This window comes from Nanorana parkeri, unplaced genomic scaffold (assembly GCF_000935625.1).
Source record: "Nanorana parkeri isolate BGI_ZX_2015 unplaced genomic scaffold, ASM93562v1 scaffold1593, whole genome shotgun sequence".
In the NCBI taxonomy this organism is placed as follows: domain Eukaryota; kingdom Metazoa; phylum Chordata; class Amphibia; order Anura; family Dicroglossidae; genus Nanorana; species Nanorana parkeri.
In genome coordinates this window covers 339,277-351,534 of record NW_017307861.1, presented here as the reverse complement: position 1 = coordinate 351,534, position 12,258 = coordinate 339,277, and the positions used below count along the sequence as shown (strand labels likewise).

The following is a 12,258-nucleotide window of genomic DNA, read 5'->3' as shown; positions in this document are numbered from 1 at the left end:
CATAATAAAAACAAAAACAAGAAGCAAAAACGACGACACAAAAAACAACACAAAAACAATGTGGCTGCTGCCAGGAATATGAAATTTATCAATCTTCTAGAGTGTTTAGGAGTTTCAGGGATAGTGTCATTAAGCAAGGCCAGCCTAGGGTCTCTTAGGACTCTTATGCCCACGGCCCGGAAGATTAAGTTAAAAACCCCTCCCCAAAAGTTTCGGACACGCGGACAATCGTGCCGCCGAGGTGCAGAGCACTCGCGCTAAGCGGCCATCTTAGCGAAGCCCGCGCATGCGCCTCCCAACTCTGCTAATGTTTAATATGAAAGTAACTGATGGGTCCTGTTTCAAAATGACAAATGAGTCCTTAGAGCATATATACAGTTTTTTTTTACCAAGGGGTGGGAAAAACAAACACAACAAACTCCCTTCAGGCAAGAAAAACTACACAGCTGCCAGTAAGACTTTGCAACCAAAAGCAGCAACATCATTATTTGAAAAAGTGTTGATTCATCACCAAGTGGCTGCTTTGCAGGACATCTGCAAATCTGAAGACATACATACAGATGTAGAGACTACTACCCTTAATCTAGACTTTGTCAAATTAGGTAGTCTGTTTACCAGATGTCTACTCCTAGAATGTAGACCACAGATAGAGCTTAAATATGGTTCACTGAGCAACATTCCTCCCTGATGATTTACATTTGCCATAGCCATAGCATTGTGTGACTAAACCCACACAGTGTGACCCTGTAGAATATTAGTCCAGTGCAAGAGACACAGTTTTGATTGTGAGCAGTTCCAGAATATTTATCAGTACCTGTTCCTCTGTGGACCTAAGCCGACATATGTCCTGTCAACCCCACTTACGTTGGCATTGTTATCACAATTTTGTTAAGAGATAGAAACCAATTCCAAGCGAACAGCAGCAGTAGCAGAGCCACCACATCAGGGAGGCCTTGAGTTTTTTCAGTGGAAGAAACACCTATATCCAGAATTAGACTCTAGATGAAGAGGTGGAGTCAGCGACAACTGTGTGATCTAGCTGTACTCCTCCAAGGAGAGGAGGGTGATCTCCAGATTGGCTTCAAGGATAAAACAAGAATCCAGTCATAAAAAGAGGTTGTCCAGATAACTCACAATGAAGAGCCCAGTCTTTCTCATTAAGGCTAGCACATGGAAAAAAACTGGGGGGCTGAGGCGAGGCTGAATGGGAACGCCACAAATTCAAGAAGTTTGTTCCCTAATGCAATAAGCAGAAAAAGATGATGGAATGGGTAAATTAGGGCATGCGATTACGCATCTGTGATGTTGATGGATGCCAGAAAATCCCCCTGGTGTAGAGATACCACCACCAAATAGATAGACATTTTGAATTTTCGGACCCTGACAAAGGCATTGAGTGTCTTCAGGTCCAGAATTGGTGGAACTCCATCCTTCTTGGTCCCTGTGAATAGGTTAAAATAGAAACCTCTGAACCTGTTAGAAGACAGAACTGGAATGTTCACTACATGTTGAAATAACATCAATAGCCACAAGTAGCACGAGAAGACGCAGTGGAGACAGACGGAGAATTAACCTGTAAGGTGGATAGGAATGAAATTCTATTTTGTAGCCAAAAACAATCAGTTTGCAGACCCATTTGTCCGAGACATGAAAAATTCAGGGAACTGAAACAAACAAAGCGAAGTGGGTTGGACAAGTGGGTGCAAACCTTTATGCAGAGGTAGATTTCTCTGTGGGATTATTTATTCTGCCAAGGATGATCCATTAGCGAAGAAGACTTGGAACTTTTGTCCGAGGCACCCTAAGGAGGAAAAAAGCAATTTTTGAGCAGAAAAGGAAGGACCCTGTTTGCAGCGAGGTTTCTTACATTTCTTAAGTCGAGGCAGGAAGGTGCTCTGGCCTCACATGAGATTTTTGATGATATTATCCAGTTTTCTACCAAATAGGTGATCAACTTTAAAAGGAAGATTCGTCAGGGCTTTCTTAGAGGTCTGGTCTGCAGCCTGACACTTATGTAAAAGAAGATAGCAAATAGCAACCGCGTCCAATGACGCATCACATACGTATACAAGATCATGAATCATCCGTCAGCTAGCTCAGCATAAACAGGAGACCCCTGTTCATCCGCAGATGGGAGGAATACCCCAGATGGACTTACCAGACAACAAACTACTCCAGTCACTGACTCAGAGGAAAAAGGGGGAAAGGTATACACTTACCATTGCAGTCATGAAGCATAGGAGGTATGTTCTCCCATGACAGGCTATCTGAACGCTTTCTGCCTTGGAGAACCCTGTGATAGATCAAGCGATCAATCGATCATATGTGCTGCCCTTGAGATATCTTACAGGTTGCCCTAGATGTCAGGATAGGGCTGTGGCAGCCGATCCTGAACACAGAAGGGATCAGCATGCACTCAATGGTTGAGCTAGAGAGACTGCAAAGATCTATAATGTCCTGCCTGTCACCCAGCCAGCAGTTGACTGGAGATCATGATAACTAAGAGAAAAGTAGGGCTGTGCAAATTAACAATTCATTTCTCGATTAATCGTTAATCTTTTTGATTGATTAAAATGTTTTTGATCGATTAATTTTTTTTTTAAACTCTCTGCACGAGCGCCAGCCAAAGCATTGGCCTATACACATACAGCACAGCAATGAAGTCATACAATGAACTAGGATCACACAATCCAGCACGTTATTATTCTGAGTTGCCCCATGTGAGATTAATAACGTGCTGGATTAGTGTGATCCTAGTTAATTTTATTACTTCATTGCTGTGCTTTATGTGTATAGGCCAATGTTGTTGGATCTGTATGTGCATTATAATTAATCAAAATTAATCAATTAATCGATTAAAAAAATTTCGATTAATCGAACACAAAAATTTTAATCATTACCAGCCCTAGAGAAAAGGAAAAAAAATACCCTGCCAAAAAGAAAGGAATCAAAATTGACAGCAGGGTGCCTAGGTACTCCTTGATGCTCAGCAAAAATCTGAGCAGCCTCTAGCAGATACAGGGTTTGACCACCAGCAGGGGCCACCCCTAGGCTTTGCTTTTGTTTTTTGTGCCTAGTGTCCTGCTCCAGGAGGCATATACAACAGTTCATGTCATCAAGATCGCCACTGTGTCCTTCAATAAATGGAAGATATTTTTTTTAATCCCTTTCATGAATATAAAACTAATGTGTACCTTTGGCTTCCTGATGAAGCCACAGCTGGTAGGGTTGGATAGCAGGCGCATCCTCGTGCCTTTATGTGAAGTAGCTTTAGAGAGTCATACACTCTGGAGTGTTGTATTAAAATTAAATCCAGAGTCTGCATGGTCGTGGTGTAGCCCACCACTTCCTGCCACCTGTGCAATCCTTTTGGTTTCTTAATATGATGGCTGACCCCAAATTGCATACAGTTTTTAAAGGAAAAATATATATCGGGTGATGTCTATTTGTCTTTTTTGTTTGTTTAATGTGAGCTGCAGAGGTCTCTGTTATGTATAACTCTTCCATCTCCTGTTCAGTGGGTCTACTAATGCTCAGATTACATAGACAGCAATGGGTAAAGTGGTCCTTAATACAGGTTGTGGAACACAGCACTAGAAATTGTTGCTCTACTTATGTCTGAAGGCTGATAAAAGATAGTTAGAGATAGTTAGTGTCATCTTAAAGTCCTTCTTCCTTTTGCTATGCTCCATTTTAGCTCAGGAAAAAATAAAGAGCAAGGGATACTTCAAGGAAGTAGTAAGAAAAAATGATGCTAAGGCAGGATTATGAGTACCCATTTATACTTAACTCTGTTCATAGTTACTTACTGTACACAGACATTAGCTTAAAGGGGTTCTAAAGATTCCAGTTTTTTGTGCCTATATCTACTGCTATCAAGCAGTAGATATAGGCAAAAAGTTTAAAAAAAACAAAAACGATTTAACAGCGGTTTACACTTAGCTTGGCTGCGCGCTCCCGTCTGAGAAAACGAAACTGCTCAGGCGGCCGCAAAGCATCTTGGGGCGGGCGCATGCGCAGTTCGGATTCTCGGCCGGGAGACGAGCAGAGATGCAAGGTAAGTGTATGGACGCGTGCACCCGCATGCAGACACCGCTGGATCAGAAGTGCCTGCAAGCAGAGAGGAGTCAGCACTGGATCGGAGAGCCGCCGCACCGCTGGAGGGACAGATGAAAACATCAGGAAAGAAGAGGAAGATCGGATTAAGAGACATCATTTAAGGTAAGTGCTGACATTAACATTGGGGGGAGGGAAAAAAAATTATCCTTTAATGTCACTTTAAGTATATGAAAATAGAAATGGCTCCTGGTTTTTCACATAATCGATTTATATAGTACCAGAAATAGAAGTTAGATTGTATTGGTTGTGGTGTTGATGTGTATGCCACACATGACTTTTTGCAATTTATAATTTCCCTGAAAATATCAAGACTATAAAAGTATAAGTTCCCGAACACAGATAGAAACGTTTGTTTTACAAACTAGCCTTTTGCATTTTGGTAGACTAAAATGTGAATGGGATCAATAGCATTGCTGCCAATCAATGTATTTATATAGAAAATGTAAGCACAGGGAAGGTGCTATTCAGATATATTTTTCCTGAGTTCACATGACAACCCAAGGTCTTTCCACATCTACTCCAGTGGTGGCAGTAGGCAGCTCCTCAATGCTGCAGAGAATGATGCTCTTGTTATAACGTCAGTGCGTTGTACTGTGAGCCCAGGCCAACAAGATGACACGCCTAAGGGAAGCCCAAAAAACGTAATTGGCCTGTAACGTATTACCAAAGTAAAAGTGAGGCACATTTTGCTAATTACATATGCCTGGTTGATAGTTTATCTGAAATAACTTAATTCACTGGAAATTACTGAAACATTATCAGGACTATTCACAAAAGGGTGAAGAGTTTGGAGAAAGCAGAAGTAAACAATCTAGGCCAAAACAACTGATTTGGAGAAATTCTCCAATTCAGCTTACTTTCCAGTTCAGCTATGTTGTCCTAGATTGCTCACTTCTCCTGCCTTCTCCCAACTCTTCGCCCTTTTGTGAATAGCCCTGTGTGAATTGCAGTAGATTTTCTGCAACAACTCTACATGTCACTTACCAAGAGAAAATGCAACTACTGAATCCCTTCTTATATTAAAATTAGACTGTTGCTTATCAATTACTGTATTTTCTTTGTGCTAAGGGTGCTCTTTTAAGGTATCATCAAGTTGTAGCACTAGTAGAACAGCACAGGATATACATGTGCAATAGCCCAAAACACTGGCCTGAATTACTGACCCTTATATACAGAATTTTCTACATAGTTATCTTATGCTTGAAATATCACTTTGAAACAAAGATTGACTAAGTTGCTCATTATTTAGACATGTGGGGCATTTTTGATGCATTGCTTATGACTTATGTGTGATGTGCTGCTGAAATAATCAGAACAGTATGACAGAGTAAGCAAAATATTCAGGAGGGCTTCTGTGAACAAACTAAATGGCTGATATCCACTGCTTCAGTCAAAGTATATGTGAAATAGAGCAAATGGCTAATTCATTTAGCTACATTTCTCTTTAGAATAACCTATATATTTTTTTTTAACCTACTCGTTGCATTTCACACTTTGTGTTACTGTGTAGAGAACAATTAGATCCTTGTTCCACTACTAAAGAATTTAACATATATATGCACTAGTTTTGCATCACCATCAACACTTTGCAGTATCACTGCAAAACTCCAACCCTAACATTTGCTATATTGCAAATAGTGCAAAAAGAGACACATTAAGAAAGCATATGCATTTTTTAGTCCTGCCTCCAGGAGTTCTAACATCACTTGAATATGCTTTTAGAATATGATATTAATGTATATGGCACAATACATGACTTTGCTAGTGGGTGGTTATGACATTCATGTACAGGAGGGGAGGACTTCTGAGACTATAATTTAATTAGGAAAATTGAAATCCCTTGAAACTGTCTACAATGGGCAACTGGAAGGAGAGGACTTAGGTAATAGTTTTTGTCTTTTATTTGTATTTTAAACATTCTTAGATTTGATTATTATTGTGGAATGTATGAAGGCGAACAGCATAATTTTTTTTTTTAAATACAAATCAAGCCATCTGACCATCATATGCCCATTTATAAGCTATAGAAGAAATTTACCACTTTTCCCCCCACTAACCCTAGAGTAAAATTAGCCATAAGACTGCGGGCAGCGGCACAAATGTTTAAAATATATTTATACTTTATTTTAGTTTTGGATAGAATGTGGAAGGTGTAAAACGTTTGTCATATTTACGTAATTGCTCCCTGTAATTCACTCCCACTATTTTGGCTGGCCTTTGTCACCAGGAAAAAGGAATTACAAATCAAAAAAATACACCTGTCACCAGAACAGGTAGAAAGTGACATTTGTTCTGGTTAAAACTGTAAATTATTTCCCCTTCATTTACTTTCTGTTGTATCTCTGGGACAGGAAGTAAAGAAAACAGCCAAAGAAAAAAAACTGTCAGGTTTTTCAAATTATTCCTTAATCTATCCAAATGCCCCGCAAAGTGCAAGGTCGGGTGGGGTAAAATGGGAGATCACTGCACTGGAGGTCTGATTTTGACTATAAAAGATAAGGAAGGTGGTTCTTAGAGATTTTAGCACACATTTACTTGACCACTGAATCTGAAGTCTAATTACTTAGATAACTTACGGGAATGAAGCCCCAATACTGAATCTTAAATTTGTTATTCTTTTCCTGAATGTATTTAGTGTTTTTGTCATTACTGAGAATAACTGCTATGGTTAGAGGTGGAGCCAAAATTGTTGTGGGAGTTCATTTGTAATTACTGTACAAGAATGCATAAACATTTTCTTAGCATGTACATAATTTTTCAGATTTTTTATGATTAATAGCAAGCCCACCATGTAATTAGGCCTTTTAGCACTATAGTAGTTTACTGCGTATAATGTAAAATATAAATAAGAATTAAGAATTAAGAATTAGGAGAATAATAAATATAGAACATTTTTCAAAATCAGTAGATTAAATTTGCATGGAAGCCTTGTGACTCACCAAATAATATAAATTGTTTTATATGATCCTAAAACATAACACTGGGTATTTGTTTTATCCTGCCCAAAGAGGGAGCTGTTATATGCAAAGCATCTGTATATAATAAAGAAACAAATACACAGATGTCATAAACATGTAGGCCTGCTTATTTGTCCCATTGATACTTACAAATATAGTAATATTCATGTCCAGGACGAAACTCAAACCCCAGAGAGAATGGCGTAAACAGCTGGAATTTTTCAGAAAACTTCAGTGGTCCATTAGGGGAATCTGGACGATTGCATTCCCATCGTTTGAACCCCTTTTGCCGATGGTCGCAGGAGGCGTGGCCATCATAATTGACCATATAGAGTATGTAACGCTCCATCCTGTCTGCTGGGAGAGGAATTTCATAATGGGGGCAGTAAATATCCAGGTAATCATTGATGCTCACATCCACAGTGTAGTCACCATGATGGAACCTAAGGAAAAGAATAAGACAAGTCAGATATTGTTTGCTTTCTCTTTCGTAGTCATTTCTCTGTAGACAGGATTTTCATGGTCAGACAAAAGCTAATAGATTAGAAACATCTTTTCTGTTAGAAAATATCCAATTCCCTTTATAGTAATGGAAACTTATGCATTTCAGAAACAAAAAGAATACAGCTGAATAAAAAGGAACAAAGGAAATAAACACTTGCTATGAATTAAAAAAAAATCATCTGGATTCAATTTTGTATCATTGACCAAAGGATTATGCGTCTTTTACAAATGATTTTCTAGCAGTAGTGCACACTGTAAAATATTCAGATGGTCTCCCAATTAATGCAAAATATTTAATTTTAGAACTTAAATATAGTAGTAAGGTTATTTATCATTTTAGGCACAGTAAAAAGGATTTATGGTAAAAAGGAGATTGTAAACTTCAAGTTGAATTGTTCTTGAAACAAAATGCACATGTATTTCCCCGAATACACAACACTCAGGGCATCATGTGTAAAACTTCAGCCCGGCTTATAGCCATTTCAACAGCCGTTGGGCTACTAAAATAGATTCCTATACTTGTCAGTGTCATCTAGGGGCACTACTGCTGTGTGAAAAACATGCTCCTGGCAAGTTTTATACATGAAGCCCTCAGTAAAGGCAATAAAGTCTTAAATAGAGATTTTACCATAGAGATGTAAAATTTCCGGAAACTTTGAAGCCATAAAGAAATAAAAACGTTTTTCCACCGAAAAAAATGGAAATTTTCGGAAAAAAAATTCTGTGTTGAGTATTTTTACAAATTGAAAGTAATTTTGTTACACTAGGAACGTGAAACGCAGTATATATAAAAGTATTATGCTTGAAATAAAAGTACAGTAAAATTTTATTTTATAATTGCAAATTGCAGCTTTGCTCTCAGCAGATGTTGCACAGTGGAAATGTTTCCAAACTCTAGATGTTGGTCTCACCATTTTACTGAGAGGAAGAAAAAAAACAATTTACTGACCAGACTATAGGTAAACATTATACTGTGATGGTGGAGAACATTATTAGGAATCATTTAAAGGTTATAAAGATAAACTAATTTGTCAGACAAATGTACCCTCTTGTCTGTCAATGAAGGCCTGAGAGGACAGAAACTATCATCTACTATCATACCAACAATCACCCAACTGTAAGAGGTACAAGATAGAGCCCACACGCTAATTAAACTGGAGCCTTTCCTTTGCAGTGCCCTTAGTGGCATAAATGCCAGAGAATGTGCAACAATTTTAGACTTTACATAAAGTTTCAGAAATATTTCATTAAGGTCTTCATGTTATAAAGTTTGAATACCCTGTCAAAGATATAATATTTATCATTGTAAAACAACATATTACACATTCCTTTTTTTTATTTCAATTTTTCCGGAAAAAAACAAAACCGGCTTGAGTTTTTCCATTTTTTTTCCAGCCCTTCCCATCTCTAGTCTTAAAATATTGAAAAAAATATTTACCTTACACCTCAGCTTCTAGCTGCTTCCTGTAGGTGCCGGTGACATCACTGGGCCTCACCACAGGTTCCTAGGAAAGCTCAGAATCCTAAATCTGGTGAGAAGCTGCTCTGCAGGAACACATTTTCACAGGATTTAGGCTCCTCAAATTTCCCACAATTGCATGACTAGGCCCAGAGGAAGATGATGCATAAGGTAATTATGATTCCCATTTTTCCTTTCCTTTTTTATTTTTATTGCTGTCCCTGACCTGCTTTTTCAGGGAGTAAGCATTCTAAGCAGACCTTGCATTTCCTCTATATACACCAGCTGTTCCTTTCTGATTGTAAATGCTTTTACCCTGAAGGTTACAATTCCCCAATCAGCTTCCTCCAGCTGAGGATAACAGTCTAAAGGTGGCCATACACTTTACAACCATCGCAAGACCTTAGTCTTGCGATGGTTGTAAAGTAATTAAAAAAACGTACGATCTGCCCATCTTGAGGGGCGGGCTTCCGATGACCGTTCGGCATTTGTCTCCCGAGCATCATTCAAACCAGCCGAAAATTGTACGATTTTCGGCTGGTTTTCTAGCATGCTCCTTAGACAAAAGACGTGCGACCATACAGTAGAAACGGTCGCACGTCTTCATTCACACTGCACGATTCTCGTACAATCGCAGGATTTCCCGCGATTCTCGTACGAGAATCGTGCAGTGTATGGGCAACTTTACTTGTCCCATTTCCACCAAACAGTGATGAAAAGTCATGCCAATGTGACATTGTATTCAATGGGGCCGTCAAAGCATTTTGTGGGTTGTGGTTTAGCAAAATACAGTCTGAAGTTTTTTCCCTCTGGTTTTTATTTACAATACTGATGTTTGAATCTCCCTGCTGGGGAGATTTAATAGTCACCTTGTCCTGGTCCCGGCCCGTTCGGCAGTCATCTCTCGATCATGTTAAAAACCAGCCGAAAATCGTACGCTTCTCGGCTGGTTTTCCAACATGCTCGAAATACAAAAGTCGTGCGGCCATACATTAGAAACGGTCGCACGCCTTCCATACACTGCACGATTCTCGTACGATCGCAGGATTTCACGCGATTCTCGTACGAGAAACGTGCAGTGTATGGGCACCTATAGGCAGCACACATTAGAGGCATACAGGAAACATTAATTGTAAGGTCACAGTAGCTCTACCTCTACAAAAATGCTTGGATTTTGTTATCCTTTAAAATGGTAACACTGTTTGCAGAACGGTGTCTAACCGTGTATGATATGTAATACAATAGAAAATCCACATACTGTATGTGATTTGCCAGGTCAGACAGCTTGGCATGCAGATTTTAAACTGGTCATAAAACTGCATATGTTATTACGTTTATTCATGAGATCTTCAGCTGCCAGGAAATGCAGATTGTGAATTACGATAAGTAAATCAGGAATGGAAAAAAAGGCACAGTATTCCTTTAATCATGTTATCTAACATACAAGTACAAATAGAGCAAGCTGCTGCTCATTTGCAAGTTTACGTGGGAAATGTCTATAAATCTTTGCTGCTTGTTTCAAGGCAGTTTGCTGTCAATGTTTCCTCATATAGCTAAAGCTGTTTTCATAAGCAATTCTCAGAAATACTCACTGAACTTGTGTATTCGCAGTCAGGTGCAAAACAGGTGCAACAGCATTAGGTAAAAATAGGAGCAGATTAATCAAACATGCATAATATCTTTGCAAATGTATACCGGTACAATATTGTCTTTTAAAAGTAAAAGCTTAATACAATCCTATCTGCTCTCCAGGGTGATGTGAAGCATTCTATTTAAATCTAACATTTTTGTATTTGATAGAAATCAGATAAATCCAGTTTAAACCCTATCAGAACGTTAGATTTTTCATAACATAATTTTCTGTTCAAGGCTTTTCAGTCATCCACAGATGCTAAAAATGAACTATCTAACTACTATTTGCCAAGGATTCCCAAAGTTACATGTGGTGTGCAGGCATTTATATGCAGCTGTTGTTACCTGTCACACACACACACACACAAAATACTACCCCTGCACATATAAAATAATACACTTCCCCCCATGCACATACAAAAATACTACCCGTGCACATACAAAAATACTACCCGTGCACATATAAAATAATAGCCCCCCCCCATACACATAACTGCAAACAGCATTCTTTTTCCTCACTATGAAGTCTGTTTACTATCACTGAAGTGTATCTATGGTGAAACCAACTACTCATAAGGGTCAGGTGAATAGGTAGGGTGACCTTGGTTCTGCAGGGCAATTACTCATCTATCACTCATTTATTGATTTCCCATGTCTCTCTCTGACACAGACTATGTATTCCTTGAACAACACATTACAGGAAATACCTTGGTGCCATTGGTTTAGATCAAGGCTGGACAATTACTGGCCACTGGGTTGCAACAGCAACTTAAAAAACACTGTGGTGACTGCATATCTCTCAACAGCTTCAGATCCTGTAGGACTGTCCAGGGATTTTAACAAACTCCAGGCGTCCTGCAGATTCGGGCCTGCTACTGGCTGGTTGCTGGAATGCTCATTTCTGCACCTGGCTTCGGCTTCTTTTCTGGGTCAACCACAACATATGGCACCCACTCTCCTTGCGCAAGTGTAAGGAAGCTGCCAACCACCCAATGCCATGTGACAAGGGGGGCTCGCACAGGTGTAGTTTCAGCTGTCAGGTAATGCTGTGGATGGCGTCAGTGTTACAGAAGGAATCCTGGAAGAACACATGCTGGTCCTGCCAATCAGGGAGCACTGCCAGGTTGTTTCAGGTTCCTGGCTTCGTACTGTTGTTGTATCCAAAGGTGACTCAGACCAGTTGTACTACATGTGCAGCTGTGACCTGGACGTCAGTGGACTCAACATGTGAGCGAGACCCCCACCAAAAATCCTACCTCCCAATACCTGGACCCCCACACCATTATGCCGACTTCTTCCCCATCGCCACACTTGAACCCGTCTATACCTGGACATTAGTGTGATGTGAGTGAGAGACCACCACCATTATCCCTTACCCCTACTCCATGCCTTTCATTGCATTTCACCCCCATCATATGGAAACCCCTCCCCTTATCTGTCTAGGTACTCCGCCATTCATCTTACCTGTCCCCTAAAAGCTAAAGCAATACCCCTTACCTGTCTCTGTATTACAAGCCTCAGCTCACCTGTCCCCAAAAGACAGGACAAACCTTCCCCTCTTACTTATCTCTGTACTCCATCAACCAC

The 12,258-nt window shown here is 39.6% G+C and overlaps 1 protein-coding gene across 1 annotated transcript in view; it reads right to left on the bottom strand.

The window, feature by feature from the left end:
* Positions 1 to 1,289: 1,289 nt before the first annotated feature.
* LOC108798954 (ephrin-A2-like) overlaps positions 1,290 to 12,258 on the bottom strand; it is a 226,710-nt gene continuing 215,741 nt past the window's right edge. The window contains exons 3-4 of the mRNA XM_018570763.1: positions 7,227 to 7,519; positions 1,290 to 1,441 (exon numbers count right to left, since the gene is read on the bottom strand). Of these exons, the coding sequence (XP_018426265.1) occupies positions 1,290 to 1,441; positions 7,227 to 7,519 (445 nt within the window). The remainder of the gene's footprint in view (positions 1,442 to 7,226; positions 7,520 to 12,258) is intronic.